Source organism: Galeopterus variegatus, unplaced genomic scaffold (assembly GCF_000696425.1).
Source record: "Galeopterus variegatus unplaced genomic scaffold, G_variegatus-3.0.2 Scaffold96, whole genome shotgun sequence".
Classification (NCBI taxonomy): Eukaryota; Metazoa; Chordata; class Mammalia; order Dermoptera; family Cynocephalidae; genus Galeopterus; species Galeopterus variegatus.
The window spans coordinates 344,716-365,501 of record NW_007726207.1 but is presented as its reverse complement, the minus strand read 5'-3'; the positions used below and the strand labels follow the sequence as shown (position 1 = coordinate 365,501).

The 20,786-nt window shown below is 39.9% G+C and overlaps 1 protein-coding gene across 1 annotated transcript in view; it reads right to left on the bottom strand.

The window, feature by feature from the left end:
- MAN1A1 (mannosidase, alpha, class 1A, member 1) overlaps positions 1–20,786 on the bottom strand; it is a 165,870-nt gene that overhangs the window by 141,396 nt on the left and 3,688 nt on the right. Inside the window, exon 3 of the mRNA XM_008583287.1 lies at positions 20,218–20,784. Within this exon, the coding sequence (XP_008581509.1) occupies positions 20,218–20,784 (567 nt within the window). The remainder of the gene's footprint in view (positions 1–20,217; positions 20,785–20,786) is intronic.

The window sequence follows — 20,786 nt, the reverse complement described above, 5'->3', positions numbered from 1 at the left end:
GTAAATTTGGAATCAAATTCTTGTGTATGTGTGTGTTTTAGTTGGTCACCATAAAAGTTAAAGTGTTTGGATTTCATCACATTATGAAGCAGCAATATGGCAGGCTGTTAAATGGTGACCATCTCAGGGCAGGTAAGTTTGGTTCATGAAATGATATTTTGTAGGTATGTTTGTATCACAGTTAATAGAACAACATAAAAAGATGCCAATGTTGGCAAGCTGTCATTTTGAGAAGGTGGAACTTTCTATAGTGTACATATAGCAGAACCCCAGACAATCTGCCTCTGACAAATAAGCCTACGAGAGAAATTCCCAATAAGGTAAATGCAGCAAAGCAGATGTCTGGATGCAGTAGAGATGTTAGGAGACCTCGTGCAGCCAGGCAACCCTCTCCTTTCTATTACTTAGGCGGCTTTGTGCCATGGCTACCTTTGTACTAAAAATCAATACTCCACCCCCTGGCCATAGCTGATTAGACACCTAGCCAAAGCTGGGTCAGATTCTCCACTCTGGGAATTTGGAATTGAGCCTCAGAGATGCTTATTAGAAACTCTACTAGTGTTTAAACTCATTGGCCACGTAAATACGAGGACCAATTTATAGAGACCTTGTTGGCAGAGGAAAGGATAAAGCAGATATGTCTAGAGACAAAAGACTAAGTAGCCCAGGATAAGAAATGAGAAATAGTAGTCTTGTTTCCTGATGCTTTCCATATTTGCAGTTCCTGGCCTTGTGAGGTCTTGCTGCACTTCTTAACCTGGATCCATGAGATGCCCCCTTTATCTTATAATAAATATCTCCTCCCTCCCACCCCAACCTCTCTAACCAAAATTGAGTAGATTTATATTTTTACAAACAAATGGTACCTCATATAAGATTTTTTTTTTAAAGTTCTTAGGGGGCCGGCCCGGTGGCGCACTGCTACAGTGCGCCGCTTGGGAGCGCAGAGGCGCTCCCGCCGAGGGTTTGGATCCCACATACAGACCGGTTCCCACTCACTGGCTGAGCGAGGTGCGGGCGTGACGCAGAGGGTTGCAATCCCGTTGCCGGTCCCGGTCCGGTACAGGCGCGACACTGAGGGTTGCGATCCGTTGCCGGACACGAAAAAAGACAAAAAGGAAAAAAAAAAAAAAATAAAGTTCTTAGGGATCTCTGTTCTAAACACCTAGAAAAACCTGAAGGCTAGGTAAATCTGTCTGCCTTCTCCAAATATGACAGAGTAGCTGGATCCTGCTAAGGAAAAATCAAACTAGTAAGCAGAGGGGGCCATCACAAATCCATGGCTGCCAACCCCAACTGTGTGCTCAAGTGTCCTACAAGCCTTTTGTTTCTCTACTGCCTTCCCATCGTTCCCTGTCATCTTGCAGCTACCACCCCACTTCTCCAGTCCCTTCCACAGCAACCTTCTTATGGTTTCCAACCAGAATGCCACACTGAATCTGCCCCAGTAGGGGTCACCTTCAACCTGCTTGTTACCAAATCCAAAAGACACTTTTCAGTCTGTATCTTGTCTCTAAGCAACACTTGTCACTGCTAACTGAGACTCAGTTCTTAAAATATTAAATATCTAAAAACGTTCCAAGGTGCTACACTCTGCCACTTTTTTTCCTGCATCTCTGATTGCTCCTTCCCTGTCACCTCTTACTCTGTATGTCCCTTAAATGCTGGTGTTCCTCAGGCTTCTAGGCCCTAGCCTCTTCTTTAGGACACTCTATCCCTGAGGGGTCTCATTTACTTCCATGGCTTGATGGTCTCAAGATTGGTATCTCTAGTCTAGACCTCTCTCTGCAGTGCTTGTTGTATATTTCCAACTGCCTATGACATACTTCTTCACCTGGAAATCTTTCTCCTTTAACACACCATACCCCAAACCAGATCCATCACCCTCTCCATTCCCCTTCCTTCCCTGGGATCCTGACCGTCACCCAACCCCTTGTCCAGACCAGGAGTCCACACGCCACCCTTGGTTCCATTTCCTCCCTCACCCTCCTCATCTAAGTGCTCACAAAGTTCTATAAATTTTATTTCTTAAACATCTTGAGGATCTGTTCACTTTCTTTATCTCTACTACCATTTGTGCATGTGGGTCATCTCATCTCTCATCTGGTTTCCTGCTAAGTCCCTGACTCTAGTCATATTTGAAAATGCAAATTTGATATTTTTTCCCCAACTTAAAACCCTCCAATGGCTCCCAGTGATCTTCAGGGTAAAGTCTAAACACCTGGCAGGATCTTTCCCCGCTCTGTTCTGGGGTCCCATGCCGGGCACCCTCTTCTCAGTCTCACTGTGCGGCCTCAGTTCTTCAGCTGCCCTCTGAGCCTTCCCACGCTCCACTCCCTGTCCTGGAGCTCTCCCATCTCGCCCTGCAACTGGCTAACTCCTCTCATCCTCAGGTCTCTCTACTACTTTGCTTCATTTAGAAAGTGTTCCTGAACCCCTCAAATCTGTCAGAGTGACATATTTGCTGTTTACTCCAAGTCTGACAGAACTGTCCCCACCACAGGCCACTTCCCCATCCACGGCACTTGTCACTCTGCCTTTTTATTCTTTACACTTTGGATTCCACATCGGCAATGGCTACATCTGTGTTGCTTACTGTTGTCTCTCCGGTGTCTTGCACAGGTGGTACTTCAAAATATCTGTAGGACTACTGTTGGAAATGATTCTTAATCTGATTTATTAAAGGAAAATAATGTTAAAAATTTTTAAAAATCATTTGGGTGTGAATGATTACTGGATCTCCCCACTTGCTTATACTTTAGAAAGTTATACTGTCTGCGTGTATCTCTTAGGAGCAAATCCAGGCCTTTTTTGCAACTTCTATATAAAACTTGAGTGTCAAGTGAGTAACATATTACTTTTGACTCATAGGATCTTTTTAGGTAATATACCCTACTGTGAATTTAAAATTCAAATTTCATTTGTGTTAATATGGTCATATTTTGTGGAATCTTTTACTTAAAATTAAATAATTGCAGAATTATGTCTTCTAAAATTTAGGAGTTATAGTTGCCCCAAGACTAGAGGGAGAAAAGGAAACAAATTTACATTTTGTTTCTTTCAGTGACTATCATCTTTCTCTCCATTTTGATTTAAACAACTTTCCGGAACTCCCAATTATTTCCATTAATTCTTAAAGCACTATTTTAGATAATTATATACATGCACATAACCATGTATATATTACACATACACATATCATTAAGGTATATACACATACATGAATACATACTAACAAACAGTGCTTAATGTTGAGCACAAAATTACTCTTGAGAGGCTCTTCCAAAGTAAATATGGGTTTTACTTTCAGAATTAAAGCATGTTGTTTGCCGCAAGCTGGGATGGAACAGCGCCAACCCTCACTCCCTGCTTCCTCTACTTTCCTCTCAGGCACAGAGGTGACTGTGGTAGGAGTTCCATTCTTTAGTCAAGATGGGTAAGATCTTCAAGGACGCCAGGACCCCAGGGGCTGCGGGGGCCCAGAGAGACTGCATGTGAGGGTCAGAGAGACCTGAGTTCAAATCTCCAGTGAGGCACAAGGGAGCTGTGCCACCCTGGGCAATTGGCTTAACCCTTTTTGACCTCAATTTCCTATATGTAAAATGGGAAAAATAATACTAAATTCATAGGGTTATTCAGAGAATAAAACGAGAATACATATGTGAAGTGGTTAGCATATTGCCCAACAAGAAGTAAACACTTACGTTGTAGTTACTTGCAAACTCTTCACCACTCTAGAATTGAAATTGCAGATAAAGGAGACAAAATCTATGCAAAGATAAGGTTTTAAAAATCTAATTATTGGTTGCTTTAATTATGTATAGATCAAGCTACATAGAAACTCAGTTAAGGAGACATTCTCCGAACAAGAATAACAAACTCATTATTAGGAGAAAGAAGGAGCATATTGTAGAGTATAACTGAGAAGCTGTACTTTTCATTAAATGTGTGGTCTTAACCGCTACTTCTATTTTATACCAAGAGAAAATGGGAAAATTATCAGGCATTATTATTGTGGTTGTTATTCATAAGTCAAATATACCTGCAAATTAATAGCTGAGGTTTAAGAGTCTATCAAGGAATAGGATTCTTATTTTAAATATTAAGGCAAAATTCTATTTAAAAGAGAAATATATAACTTGGAGCCTTGTTACAGAACAATGGAAATCTCTGGGGGTACATTATATTCAACAGACACTCTTTTACAGCTATTGATGAGTTCTGTCTCCCTGAGATTTGCAAAGACAGGGTACTCCAGAGTGAAGTACAGGAGCAGTGATCTCACCCTGAATGGAGGAAGAACTTTCCCTCCCTGCCCGCTTGGTTTACCACCTTCATATCAGCCCCTGAAAGTGCTGTCTGCAAAAATTCCCCAGCGTTTTGGAAAACACTAGCAACATCACGTGATGCATGTGATTTCAAATCAATCAAAGGCATTACTTCTTGAGATAGCTTTTGAGCAATTCTACTGAGAGCCAAAGGCCCACAATATGCTAACCAATCATGTAACTGGACAGCTTCCTCCCTCAGGAATTCTAAAAAGTAGCAGCCAGTGCCTGGCAGGTCGGGAGAAAGGTGATCTGTCTGCATGCCAGTGGTAATATCTGGAATTCACCTCTCAAGGTTCCAGGAAGTGACATCGCTGCTCAGTCCCTGCTGACAACCACAGTCAATTCTTGATTATTAGGGTAACTAGTAACCTGACGTGTAATTTTTATAATCCCACTTCTACTACTCTTCTATCACTGACCTTTACACCATTAGCACCACCTCTCTCTGAGAGAAAACATAAAAGGATGGAAGATGATTAACAGCATGGATCAAAAAAAAAAAATGACAGGAAAACAGAGGTAATACGAAATTAAGCTAAGTTAGGAAAGCTAAAACTAACACCTGATTACCTGTGGCATATTTGACTACAAAATCATAAAATTCTATTACTACCTCAGTCAACAGTAGAGAATTTAGGTCAAAACTTTTTTCAAGAATACATACATCCAGAGTAGTTTTCCTAATGAGGAATCTGCAACTGGTTAACTCAGACTAATACCTGGTATTACAGTTTGTCAAACTTCTTCCTAGCCCTCAAAGAAGTACCTTCTAGATGCCTAAATTCTAGCTCGTTTACATTACGAAAACCTAGAGTGTAATTCTCCAGATCACAGGTGGGTGGAGAACTACAACCACAGAAGCAAATACTATACACTGAATTCCCAGATTTACAGGTACATTCTAATGGGACAAAAGTGTATATTAAACATTAAGAAAGAAAGAAATGAACAGCATCCCCCCGCCCCCCCACCCCCCAAGGCAACTGTTTTTAAACCTCTATTTCAGTTCATCTTACCCTGCTATACCCTGGAATAAGACTCTTTCCTAAATTTATAAAATTACCACGGTCTGTTTTCAATCAAATTTAGAAACATTTGACAAGGCATGGAAAATAAAAAAAAAAAAAAAAAAAAACCCCCCCCCCCCCCCCCCCCCCCCCCCAAGGCAACTGTTTTTAAACCTCTATTTCAGTTCATCTTACCCTGCTATACCCTGGAATAAGACTCTTTCCTAAATTTATAAAATTACCACGGTCTGTTTTCAATCAAATTTAGAAACATTTGACAAGGCATGGAAAATAAAAAGAAATACCCTTTGATTTTAGCTTTTCTTATTTTCTTCACCACCAACAGCAAGCAGACTTAAAATTCTATGATTGAAAAATACAGACCTGGGAGGATTAAAAAATGATAGGAAAAAAGGAGACCAAAATATACTCACCCCCAGCAAAGAAGACCTTTACCTCTTTACATTAATCAGTTCTTATTACATAATTTGTGCTTTGAACTCTAACATAAAATAATTTAAAAAATTAAAAATACCATAGATTAAAGGCTTTCTATTATTTTAGGATGAATCATAGTAACTTAAGTGTCACCTCATATGTTAAGAGTAAAAGCATCCAAAATGTTCAAAAAGTCTTTAAGAGTATAATGTTTTAATAAAAGGAAGTAAACTTTTAGAACATTAGTTCATGTTCTGTTTCCAAATCTAATCCTTGAGGCATAAACTACAAAGTTAATAAAGAGCAGATTAAAACCAACCAAGAACAAATTATTAAATTAGTCTTCCATTTCACTCTTCAATTCTTTTTTAAATGGACTAAGATTTTCTGCTGCCAATTTAGTTAAAGCTGTAGCAGCTCTAATAATCAATGGATATTATCACAAAAGGTGTAGATACATCCTAAAATGAAAGTACCATATGCTTAATTATTGAGCTAATTTACACGTGAAGCTATCTCTGAATGAAACATTTTCAGCTTTTCGACTCACAAAATATTTCTTTCTGTGCCCTGAAGGTACTTCTCCACATTTCACTCTGTTCCCCAGCTTTCCTTCCTTCCCCCTCAAATCTGCGTGTTTGAGTGACACCAAGCCAGGAAGTCAGAGGTAACCAGACACTGATGAATGAATGAGAAACCGCTCTCTCTGTTTAACACCCTCTCTATGGTTTTCCTGAGGATGAGCATTATTTCTGAGAAATAACAGTTGCGAAAAGGCAAAACAATTACTTACTTTCTGGCCACAGGAAGCAGGGATTTTGGCAACAACAACTAAAACGGGAGGCAACGATAGAAAATACCAGCTATTGGTCAATACAGCAATACTGCAGCCAAAACTTGCTTTTCTTTCCTGGAAATGATTTCCTGAATACAATTTACTTGCCAATCCCTTTTCTTAACAAAAGCTCAAGCTTATTACTCCCACCAATACCCAGATGCTAATAAATAAATACTATTTATTGAATAATGCTACTTGCCAGGCATTGTGCTGAGAGATTCACATACATTTTCTATTTTATTTCTTACAACTCCACAAAAGAGAATTGTTAACCCCATTTCACAGGCGTGGAAAGGGAGGTTCAGAGGTATTTCCACTTTGCCACACTGCTTCACAGTCTAACCAGGTTGTAAAGAATTTTGGTGATATACTTAAATTGTTTCTCATTTTGGTAAAATTTAAGATGAATTGCTTCTACTGTCAAATTCTGGGCCATGAACCTATGGGATAGAAAAAGGTGTTCTAACTCTTAGGGAGTCTGAGACCTAACTGGAAGGTAACATTTATGCTCATGACATTAGTGACACACGGATCAAAGACAGAAACAATCAATGACATGGGGATTTGGAGAAGGGAGGGATCTGTAGAGGTTGGGAATATAGAGAGGGCTCCATGAGGACACGGATATGAGCAAATGAGAGGACATGAAGAGGAATGATGTAAGTAAGGCAAAGTCCTATACGAGATGTATTTTGGAGACAGTAACTATGCAAGTGAAACAGAGTACTTCCCAGTAAAAAACAGGAAATATGACTCAGGAAGCTAAATAGGTAAAAAAAACACTATGGATACCAAGCTAAGTAGTTGTGACTTCATTCTAGGGCAATGTTTTTCAAACTGAAGTCATTGGATCAGCAGCACCTGCATCACCTGGGAATATGTTGAAAATGCAAATTCTGGGGCCCACCCAGACTTACAGAATCAGAAGCTCTGGGGACAGAGCTCAGCAATCTGTGTTTCAATGTGCCCTCCAGGTGATGCTGATGCATGTTAAAGTTTGAATCACTGCTTTATAGGACATGGAAGACCACTAAAACCTCTGAGTCAGGCAACATGAGAGAAGTGGTATTTTAGGAAGAGTAATCTAATGGTAACCTGCAGAATGGATTGGAAAAGGGACCATTTGCAAATTCACAAAATTCACAGAGCCTCCACCAGCACTTTTCAGGAGATACAATATTAAGTTGGGAAACAGAAAACCAATGTTCTTTCTCATTCTCGATATATCACCCCTTCTTACTGAGACCATGTTTATGAAATTCTGATTTCTGCAGCAGAAAATAACACCTAACCTATGACTTTTCATTGCAGTGTAGTACTTGTAAGCATTACTTATTAAAACACTTTTGCCTCTCTAAAATTTTTGCTGGAATGGGGAGAAAAAGAACCAAACCAACTTTAATTAGGTGTATCATGTATAAAATTGAAATATAAGAAAAATGGCAGCTCTTATGAAATACAGTCCACTACTCTAGACAAAAATGAACAGAAATGAATGAGGACTCTACCTAATTTAAAAATCATGTACCTGAAAAACAGAATGCTGGCCATAAATATAAAGCAGACTGATTTTTCAACAAAACAACAGAACTTTCAAGTAAGTGTTGACCTTTAAAGGACGCTCACAATTATCTATACTTATTTCAGCAACTTTACATGTCCTCAAAAGGTTTTTTTCGAACCACTTTCACAGTCAGATTAAAAGTCACATAACGAAATGACTACATTTTTCATTTTATAAATCATTCTGAAAAACAACTTTAAAACCAGAAAAGGTATTTCCTATATTCATTACTCTCTTTATTCACTAGATCAGATTCGGAACGACTTTTGACTGTTGTAAAATAGTCAAATTTCCCCTCAAAAGACAACGTTTTGCAGCCCTAGGAGAAAGGGCTCCAAAGATGAGTGGACACCACTTTCAAATATTTGGTTGCTTAAAAGGGGGTCACACTTAACCTGAATAACCTCTGCTGGTATGTTTGTTTAAAAAAGCGTATTCATTCAACAAATATTTCCTGGGTCCTATTATGGACAAGGTCCAGAGCTAGCTGACCTACTGGACATATGGACGAATAAGGGGAAGTTCTTTCTCCTGTCCTAAACATGTTCTGGGAGAGACTGATGACTATAAAGAGCCAATGTCACAGAAATTCTGTATTCCTGGAGTAAGAGAAAATAGAAGTATTTCTACACTGTGGCTCTATCTTATTACTGATGAAATAGTTTTAAAAAATCATAATTTTTACTCACCTAACTATTAAAAAGGCTTTTGACAATAATTAATAATTCACCTTCATTTTTTTATTCTCCTCAAAATCCCCTCCACCCATTTTTTTTAAAGCTACTGAGTTCTTCATTACATATTCTATGTTAAGTAACCCCAGAAGGATTAAATAATGAAGACTAACCAAAGTGCTTAATAAGTGAGTGTATACAATGTATTAAATGCACGCCAATTTTAAAATACCCTTTTTACTACAAAAAGTTCCTTTTACACTTCTTAATAAGGATGCCTCATAAAATTGCTGACTCGGTCTAATAACTCCTTAAATCACAATATGGACTGCTTTGGCATTTCTAATTATGAGCTGAAAATCTGCAGTTGACTAGATGTACCATTCAACTGCTAGTTCACTACAAAAATAACCTGTCTCAGAAAACAGAATCCTAAATATTCTAAAATTACTATCATCTTAAGCCACAATTTATTAAAATAATATAGTACCTTTATGTCAATCGTTATTCATGTTAACATAGTCTCAAAGCCAAATTTAAATAGTTCTGGCATTTGGCAGACTTTTATGAACTAACAAAGGTCAGAATATAAATACACTTTGAAATGTACAACTCTTCATTATCTTAAAAAGCATGACTAAAAACACTTGATTTTAAGGATCTAGCAAAAAACAAACAAACACACAGCCCCAATTTCATAAACAAATCATGCTTTTCTTTTACTTAAAAATAAAACACCTTAAACAAAATGTATGTTTATCCTATTTAAAACACTAAAGGCTTCTAACATACAAAAGACTAGCCTGCCCCTTCAAACATAAGAATGTATTGTGCTATAAAATATTATGAACGATGTCCTTGTAGTTAATTTTTCTTCTTTAAGAATTAAGCTTTGTAAGACTTGCCATTTTCTAGCATCATTAAAAACACATCTGAAATTCTATTTGGACTATATTTGATCTTCATCTATGATCTTAAAATATTAGGAAACCATCCTGATAAATTCTAAGAAGAGAAAGATCCTTTCCCAGATCTCCAGAGAGGCTAATACCTTCCTCAAATATCTGATGCAAATCCCAACTATAACTTAAAAATGAAGACGAGCTGATGGAAGCTGGCTGGGTCTTAACTGAAGGAAAGTGGGCTGTGGGCTGTCCCAAGGTGCCTGGTAAGTACTACTGTCAACAAAGCATACATTTTATCCTAGGTGCCCAACCCACGGAAGAAGTCAATTTTGTTGTAACTTTTCTTTATTAAATCCTATCTATCACCTCCAGGACTCTGCCTCTCTCAGGAGTCCACATCTGTCCAGCCAGCTTGCCAGATCCACCTCCTGGGATATCCCACTCCTTAGGCCTCCAAGCTCTGCCTTCTTCCCAGTCCTGCTCCCTTAAAAACTTCCTTGTTCTATACAATTCACAATAAGGAAATGCAACTAGCCAACCAACACGAGAGAAAATGTTGATCAAAGAAAGGTGAATTAAAAATACATGATACTGTTTCATCATCTATGAAATTCATAAAGATTCAAGAGACTTTCATTCATTACATTACAGGTAGGAGTATAAATGGCCTTTGGAAAATTATCCTTCAAAATGTACTACTATTTTTTGGCCCATTTATTTCCCCTTCTAGAAATTTAAGGGGAAATCTACTTATGGGGAGTTGGGGGGGTGCTATGAATTGACTGTCCCCGCCAAACTCATTGAAGCTTGAACTGTGTCTGCCAAGTTTTATGTATTAGAAACTTGGCCCCCACTGTGACTGTTGGGAGGTAATTGAAAGGTGGGACCTTGAAGAGGTGATTAGATAATAGGACCAAGCCATACTGAATGGATTAATAATGGTGGTCATGGGTGTGGTTCTGAAGGCTTTAAAAGGAGAGCCCGTGAGAGTCTCTCTCTCTCTGCTCCACCATTTTCTGCCACGTGAGACCCCTGCACTGCTGTAAAGCCGCCACCAAACAAGACCCTCCCAGATGTGTTCCCTGGACTTTGGACTTCCCAGCTTCTGAAACTATAAGCAACAAATTTCATTTTCTTTATAAATTACCCAGTACCAGGTATTTTGTTACAAGCAACAGAAATGGACTAATATAGAGGGGCAATAAAAAGTGAGATGGAAACGTACTGGACAAAAGGTGTTGTTTAATCTCAGCGTTTCTTATAAAAACAAAAACCTGGGCATAACCTAAATGTTCAGGTCCAAAGAAATGGTTAAATAAAGTATGATGCTTCTATTTCATATATAATACTATAATAAAAATGATACTTCAAAAGAAAATGAAAAAACATGATTTTAGTGTGGTTATAACTGTGGGGAAAATAAACTTATATGTTGGGGAAGGGTAGTGTTGACACTACTTATGACCAAATGATAGAACTGTGAAGGACTGTTTTTCTTTTTTCTACTTCAGTGTGCTTTTGAAATTTTCTTTCCCAAGCAGGCATTAATTTATAATGAAATAACACAGTGAAAGATACTTGATTCTTTTACAAACTTATTCTATCCCTTGCTTAGACAAATCTGAAAGTACAGTAATTTCTGCTGAGCAACTTTAGTGATACACCTTTACCAGCAGCCTTTAAGAAGCAATACATCAACTAAAGGGAAGCACTGATGGTGAAATTTCAGGCAACTGGAAATGAGATTTTGAGACTGCTTATACACCCATGTGCTGCCCTAATCAATCCACAGGTCTGTCCTTTCACCTTATGCCCTGACAGAGATACAGTGAGGAAACTCACCCTTTTCATAGCTCCAGCATCTATGAGGCGGGGTCTTCAAAAAGTTCGTGGAAAGATTTATATTAACTTTTAATTACATTTTTCTATGAACTTTCTAAAGTACCCTCGTATTACTGTGAAAGAGGAACTGGGGTCAGACGATCATGTCCCAAACGTAAGCCCAGAGAAGCTGGACATGCCACCCCAGCCTGGGCCAAGATCCCTGGCCACCTATCTCTCAGACCTCCTTATTCCTTAGAAGTGTTCCTCAAGCGACCTTGAAAAGATCATTCATCGAGGAAGGATTTGGCAGAAATGGAGATTTCAGCAATAGCTATCGGTCTATGATGACTTGAGTTCATGTCTCCACCACAGTCATTCATAGGCCTGTGTACATTAATTATTGCCACACCCTTGCCTATAAATGCCTAGCACAGACAAACAGACTTCCCCGCCAGCACTGCAACAAAGATTGTTTTAGACTGTGATGTGCTGTTTTATTAAGCCAGTCTTTCAGAAACTGGCGTCCTTTATTAGGTTTTCATTCCCTCATTTCCTTGCATTCTCTCATACTAAGTTGCTCACACTAGACACCCCCACACAAGGAAATGGAGATAGGACAATCTAACTGGAGACCCACATATGAATACATGAAAAATGCAAATCGAACTGAATATAATATGGTCTGAGTGTCACTTGTATGAGGATGTAGAACAAGAGAGATCAGAAAGCAGCACAGCAAATCAGGAACTAGGCTTTCAATACATTTAATAGCCAGTGAGACAAATGGACTGACAGAAAAGCAAGAGTAAAGGGGCCATTCTAGTTACCAAAGACAAATAAATACAAAGGATACCTGTGCTTTTTAACTTTATTATCTCTGCTCTGGATTATCTGCAGGACTGCTGGGCTCTAATGTACCTAAAGCAACTGCTAGAGTATTCATGACAGAAATGAGGGCTGTGACTTTTAAATGCTCTTAAGCCTTAATCTCATTTGTTTTTTTTTTTCCCAACTACCTAATGATCACAGAAGTCTTTATCAGGACTCAGTGGGGGTAAGGCAGTGCTGCCGCATTCTTCAGAGCAAAGGAATTAGACAGGACTGCTTTCTCAGGCAATACCTTACCCAAGCAAAGATGTTCCATTTCCCTCTTGGATGGTCTCAGCAGGGTTTCTGGCTGTTGGCTTGCCATTCAGAGGGAGGAGGGAGGGCCCAGCCAGCCAGTCTCCAAAGCACATGCTCTCATTACGGTCAAGATTATCACAGGCTAAGCGGGGCCTGGGCTCTTAGAAGTAGTTCCCAGCTCTGTCATTCATAAACTGGGGAATCTCAGGAAGTCACAGCTCATCAGGCCCTATTTCTCATATGCAAAATGAGTCTTGGGTCTCAGGATCTCAGAGGTCCTTCTGGGCCTGAAACCCTAATAAATCTAAATTCAATGTGAAGCTCTCAAAAAGGCCAAACTTTCTGAGCTACAAAATACAATTGATATGTGCAAACTTTGACTATAAGGTGAGCTCTAATTATAGAATTTATCATAATTATATAAGTTTTGTCATGTCTAAAGTAATTTTCTCCTCACTTCTTAAAAACATTCCTCCAAAGACAAAACAGGTTTAAATTCACATTACTCAATCTCTCTTTTTCTCTTGGGGAGTAATTTCAATGCTTAAGGAGGTAACTTGACTGACTACTCTGAGAAAATGGCACTTCAGCAACAAGCACATTTAACTGGGAGAAAGAGACAAATTAATTCTTTAACACATATTTTGAAATACAGAAGCTACAGAAGTATATGCGGTAAGTGTACAATTTTAAAGATATTTAGTTTTTTGGAATTTGGCAGGAATCTGAGAAAATCAGGGTTGAAGTTGGCCAGTTAGTTCAGTTGGTAAGAGTGAGGTGCTGGTAACACCAGTGTCCAGGGTTTGAATTCCTGTACTGGTCAGCCACCAAAAAATAAAAATAAAAATATCAGAGTTGACTGTAGCACAATAAAATCATAGCTATTTGGAAAGATCGTTTTTTTTTTTTTCCTTTTTGTCTTTTTTACTGACCGGTAACGGGATCGCAACCCTCGGTGTTGTGCCCACACCGCACTCAGCCAGTGAGCGGGAACCGGTCTCCACATGGGATCTCAACCGTCGGCGGGAGCGCCACCTCGCTCCCAAGTGGTGCACTCTCCAGTGCGCCACCGGGCCGGCCCGGAAAGATCATTTTGATGAACTGGAAACGTATCCCTTTAAGCGCCAAAACTTAATTTTAACTATTTTTTTTTCTTCCTTTTTGTCTTTTTTACTGACCGGTAACGGGATCGCAACCCTCGGTGTTGCGCCCGCACCGCGCTCAGCCAGTGAGCGGGAACCGGTCTCCACATGGGATCCGAACCCTCGGCGGGAGCGCCGCCTCGCTCCCAAGCGGCGCACTCTCCAGTGCGCCTCTGGGCCAGCCCTAATTTTAACTATTTTTGATAATATTTTGAAACATCATTAACCACTTCCTCGATTTACTGAACAGTATATGGAACAGTGTAATCTTGGCTTGATGGCTTTAGGTGGTGACCAGTAACAGTAATAATAGCAAGTAGCATTTATTGTGCACCCACTGCATGCCTGATTATCATTCTAAGTGCTACATGTGGATGATCACATTTAAGCTTCAGGATCCAACAAAGTGGGTACCGTTACTATCCCCACTTTACAAATGAGGAAACTGAAGCTCTGAGAGTTTAATTTGCTCTAGGTCACAAAGCTAGTGAGTGGTAGAGGCCAGATCCAGACCCAGGTAATCTGAGTCCAGAACCTGTCCTTCTAACCACCACACTGCTGCAAATGGATGGAGCAGACACAGATAATGGCACACAAACAGAGAATCTCTGGGATCTACCCAGGTGGAGAGAATGGCCCACAGACTGGTGTGATTTTTAAATGTATGTCTACTTTTAAAAAAAATACAGTCCTTCAGGTTAGCTGTCAAATGTTCTGTTATCTATAGTACAATGTCAGAAGAGCACATACATTCACAGCTCGGAAGGTCTCCCCCAAGTCATCATATTTCTCTGGACACTCCCTCCCCCACTTTGTATAAACAGCAACTCTCTCTTCCTCTCTGCCTTCCTTCTGTTTCCCCACTTCTCTTTATAAAGAATGTTCAGCTGAATGATTACAAATGTCTCTGCTTCCTGCAGAGATCTTTATAAAGAGATAAAAGATGTCATGTCAAACTTTGCCTGGGCAGCTTTAAAAAGTCTAAATCATGCCACTAGTAAGATTTTTTTTTAATTGCCTTATTAAAAACTAATATGAGGTCAAATATATACCACAACATAATTGTACGATGTATCTTCAAAACATTCATGGCAAGATCTGCATTATCTTTTAATTGCATTTTTCCACAAAATTTTTGAAGTACCCTCTTATGTGTTTTGTACTTACGCTACATTAGTGTCTGCAAATAATGAATATGGACAATTTATACACTTCTCTGGAGTTTTATTTAGGAGGCAAGCTGTGTGGGGGACAGCGTGCAACACTCACTGAAGATCAGGACTTCCATTCTCAACTCAACTCTTGCCACTAACTGGAGATATGACTTCTAGAACAATCTTTGTATCTCAGTTGCCTCCATGGTAAAATGAATAAGCTGAGCTATCTCTAAGGTCTCATCCAGCTAAAATACTTTATGACTTAGAGATATGTTTAGTTTTAAAAATCAGAGATTTAATGTTATCATTTTTATTGCATAACAGGAAAAATATTGCAGAGTTTGGGTAAACGGTCTTTTAACAGATTGAGGGGTTGGCAATGGAGCATTAGAGGTAGTTCAATTACTGAATACCAAAATCAAGGCACTAGGCTAAGAACCCTGAGGGAAAAGTCAAAATTTACTTCCTCCTAAAAAGTAATCTCTTACCTAAACTTCGAAACATAAGTGTTTCTTTTCTATGTAGAGGAGAGGCCGTTTTTGCCAATCATTACACAGTGCCTCTGGAACCCATAGTGGCTGCTTCTATTTTGACCAATTGAAACTCATCTTTGACAAACAGCTACATGTTTATGATTTTGTAGGTACTGAGGAAATTAAAAGGTCACAGGTGCTCTACTGGGGTAGGGGGTGTAAGAAGTTTCCAGTGCAATTCTGACCTACCCTGCACATTTAGCCCTCATCACTCACACAAATCTGTAGGTATTCTTTCCCTCTGACCTCGAGACCCATGCTTAAAACTCTCTTTAATAAAGAATTCACAGGACCATAGCTTATGAAATAACTTAATTAAATAATTTGTACTACCATAGCTTATGAAATAATCTAATTCAAATATGTTAGTTCTCCAATGAATTCCAACAAATTCGGATCTCATATGAAGGCACTTTTTACACATGTGAAATACTAGCATAAATTTCTCATGATGGTTTAGTTAATTAGTTCACCTAAAAAACACAGACACACTGATTCAAAAATGAATTTTTAAGCCTCTTTTCATACCTTTAACTGGGTTCTAAGTCCTATGTACAGCTCCTTTATATGAATCTTAGTTGCCTGATAAGAGGAAGACAGAATACTCCTCTCGAATAAATTATCTATAGCTTACAGAAAATTAAGCTGAACATAATTAACCATCCATTAACCATCTTTTCTTGCTTTTGTATATTAATGTTCAACAGTCAGCATCCACTCCAGCACTTACACTGCTGGAATCTTAATTTATTCATCTGCTTATTAAAGAGAGAAACCTTTACAAACACTCCAGGCTCCCTCTGCTCTGGGGAATGGCCTCTGAGTAGGGCAATCTCACACTGGCCTACATTCAGCATGTAGAGTGTCATGGAGCAGGGCGAGTGGCTGAACAGGCAAGCAACCATGGGTGTCTCTAAGTTATTTTGTAAATATTATTTTTCGGACCAGAACTACCCATACTAATAAACTGGAGAATTAAATTTCAAAATAAAAGTGTTTTTGTGTGGGGGTGTGTTTTAATCTGACAAGGTAGATTATTCTCACATCTGGTCTTTACCAAAAGGGTTAATTGTTGTTAACATAAATTATATACTCAAGGCTTTATACCTAAGGCTAGTGTAAAATATAATAAGAGTATATTTTAACCATTAACCACCGATATGAAAATTTTCTTTAAATTTATGATTATACAAATACATCTGGAATGAAGAACTAAAGCCTTATTTTGAGAAACAGTGAGACGACAATTGTGATCCCACAGCTGACGGGTTCTGAAACCTTACATGTCAGAACCAAGGCCGCCAGCCTGCACATACCCCGCTCCTCAGTTAGGTTGATGAGGATTCCAGTCTGAGATGGGAAGAATCCCCTCCGACAATTTGTCTTCAGCCCCTAGTACTCAGGACTCCCTTGTAATTCCCAGAAATGGAAAAATAAAATGTTCATCCTCCAAGTTAGGTTAGGGCCCTAATCCTACAGGGCTAAAAATGCTTCCTGATTTTTAAAAAGGGATGGAGTAGAAGGGGAAATGGACTATTAAAAACAACAACAACACAAAAACATGGGGCTATTTTAACTTCTGTGCTTCATTATTCTAATACTGCTTTTTAAAGCTAAGGGCAACTTTGGTATAATTTTAAGAAGACTGAACTCATGAAAATAAATATGCACTATGTATGTCTTATAAATTTCAGGGAAATTCCAGAGTTAATTTATTTACAAAGTTTTCCTGGGGGTCGGGAAAGGAAAATCTTAAGTTTAATTTTAAGTTTTACATCAAAGATTTACCGTCCATCAAATTAGTAGTAAATTTGTAAAGAGTGCTAGGCAATGTCCTATTTGAAATTAGCAGAATATTTCCCCTAAGACACAAATTTGTTAAAAATGTACCACAATACCAGTCACATAATTGTGTTGGCAATATAAAAAATAGTATTGACTGCCTTTGAATCAAATTTACAAAATAAAAGTTTAACTCACATTACGGTCAAAGCTCCCACCAAGTTAGATCTTCTGAATTTTAACTACAAAAGGGGTTAGTACATTCAGATGTGATGGAGAACCTAAATATAAAGAGAAGTAAAAAATATGGGAACAATAAAGACCACCACCAAGGCAAAGATCCATTGGTCCATGATAAGAAGTCCATAGTGGTGCCTGAAACTGAATCTAAATCTGTAAAGTTAAAGTCCAGTGCCCCATTCATAACAGGCAACCACTCTTTCCTCTCTGAAACCAAACACGTACAGCACAGCTTCAGAATAGCATGAGTTACTTTTTTTTTTCTTTTGGTTTATGAAGGAATACATCTGCCTACACTAATCTGATGGAAAATCACAATCCATTTCTCCCCATTAGTCTTTGGGTAAATACTGAAGCTAATTATGCTGACTCTTTTGGGTCTCAAGGCAACGTGGAATTTTAAAGAACAAATTTACTTCCACCACTTTATGCAATACTGGGCAGTTTCAAAACTTCTAGGTGCTAAGATGTTAGCACCACACTGACACAGAGGCTACATAAATTTCTTTACCTTTCTTTTTCCTTCTTTCTTTTTTTTTAAAAAAAAAGATGACCGGTACGGGGATCTTAACCCTTGACTTGGTGTTGTCAGTACCACGCTCTCCCAAGTGGGTCACCGGCCATTCCTGTCATAGGGATCCAAACCCGCAGCCTTGGTGTTACCAGCACCACACTCTCCCAAGTGAGCCATGGGCTGGCCCTAAATTTCTTTTACACAGTTAATTAAGACCTTTTGATTTAAAGACACAGATAACATGGATCTAATAGGGACAGATATGCTGTCCTGAACTAACTGCTACTGTCCCACTGCTGCTGCTCTAAATGCACTTATGATCACTATTGGTCAGTACAACAGCTTTTTAACATCTATTCATCTCTAGTATTTAAAATCTTTTCCTCAGACAGCTGTGACCTCCACTAAGTGGCAGCTCATATGAATTTACAGGCATGATATGCACAAATCATGCTCTTTAAATTTAAGGGAAACAAGTAGGTACAGATCATTTGGGGTTAATTTTCTATGGTTTAGGTTAGATATTTTTAAGGAGTCTGGGAAGATGTTTCCTAAGAGGTAGAGCTTTGTTCCACCTTCCTGGTTTGGTAGCACTGACAGGATTTCATGGAGAATGGAAACTGGTAGACAGAAGTTGTCCAGGAGAGTAGAATGCATTCTACCAAGCCTGGGAGGGTTCCATGCCTGAGAAGGAGTCTCAGAGAAGCAGAAAGGCTGATGGAATGTGGAAGGAAGCTATCTGCACAGCAGAGATGAAAGCATTCTTCCTAGAATAAACTAAGAGAGACCCAATCCACTTTAACTTGCTCAATTACAGCTCAACCAAATTCATCTGGTCTTACATTAAAGTCACAAATCCTATGACAATTGAGCTGCCTCCATTCTGCAGCCACTTAAGCTAAATACCACTTCACCACCTCAAAATTGTTTACTCTCTGAAAATGGGATTATGAAGCTTCTTTTCTTGATTACCTACCCAATATCAAAACACAGAATTTATTTTCACAGAGACTCTGTGTTTTATTTTTTAAAATGGCAACACCCTACTTCCATTCATAATGTATTTTTAAAAACTGAACCAAGATTTGGGATGAGATGCTTTTAATATGGTTCCTACAGCTCTCGATTTTATGAAAAACCCAGGCCAGCACAGTTGCACAGACGGGAGTAGTTCTGGAAGGAGGCATGTCCACAGAGAGCCTGGTGACTGGTGAATGTGAGGAAGTATAGGCTTTAGGCTTCAAGTCCTAACTTGCTCACTAACTGGTTCTGAAGCTGTGGTCCTTTGGACTTTCATCTTTAAAATGACAGTCTCAAATGATTTTTAAGGTCCCCTTCAGCTTTAAGCTGGTCACGAACTGGCCACATGTTACAAGTTCTAACTGAAAATTACAAGAAAGAAATAACAAGACTTATCAAAGTCCGTGTTTGTCCTAGATTAAGTTTGTCATCACTGTGCTGCTGTGGAGGCAAACCTGTTGCATCACACAGAATACCCTATTTCTGGCTGTGCACTACTAGAGAAACAAGAGGCAGCAGACTAGCTTTTTCAATTGACATTTTTAAAAAATGTAAACACCATTATTCCTCTTATAGTGGGCAGTTCTCCAGTTTCACCTTTACAGTCTGTAAGTACACACACAACGCCACCTGGCAGAATGGGGCCACATGACTGAACGCAGGGAAGTGCTGGCTTGCTGCTAGAACATTTTTATCACGCGTGATAGATGCCTTGTGTTTACATTCAAGCTTCATTTTAAAGCCACGTCCAAGCCTTACGAGGGAGCTGTTTAGTACCTTCAATGTTACTGTTCTCAGGTACAATTTAACCGTGTAGCGGCCAGTGAAGGAGGTTTGTCTATCACCTGCTCAGGTATTTTACCTACCTCCCATGGTTTATGCTCACCCGAGCATGTAAGTTAAAAGCAACGGGATATATACAACCTCAGATCTTAATTGGCCACATCTACTAGCATACCGAAAAAAAGAAAAAGAAAGAGCCTTTGACACAGCACCTGGTGGAAGGGGAAAACCTCCATCTCCCCCTACACTGTGCTACTGCAGTCTTACAAGATTCAAAGGTTTGCCTCTTCTCCCTGAAAAACATGGCCCGTTGGGAGGGATTTCTGGCAGATGCACTCACCTCTTTGATCTTTGCCCTCTTCTCGCGGACGGCGTCGTCGGCGGGCTCCCTGCTCTCCACCCCGATGGGGGGCACGAAGTCCACCCGGGGCAGCCCCCTGTGCGGTGTCTTGTCACGCAGCTGGTCCTGGGCCACCTTCTCCTTATCCAGCAGGATGTCTCTCTGGATCTCCTCCGGCAGCTTCTGCAGGGTCTCCTTGGCTTCCCTGAGAGCCCGCTCGTGGTTTTCGCGGATCCTGGCCAAGTTGTCCTCCAGGGCTGCCGCCGGGTCCCCGGGCGCGCCCTCCTCGCGGCGCCGGGTTCGCCCCTCCGCCGCGTCTTCGGCGCGTGCCCCGGGCCCGGGCTTGTGGTCGGCGGCCGGCTGCAAGGCGGGGCTGGAGTGGAACAGGACCCCGCTGAGCAGCTTGGAGGAGTCGGGCAGGAAGAAGATCGCCCCGAAGCAGAGCGTGATGAAAGCGCTGAACACCAGCAGCAGCACGAACTTCTCCGTCAGGCGGAAGGCGGCGGGGCCCGACCCCTTCCTGCCGCCGCCACCGCCGAGCCCCCCGCCCAGGCCACCGCCCAGGCCGC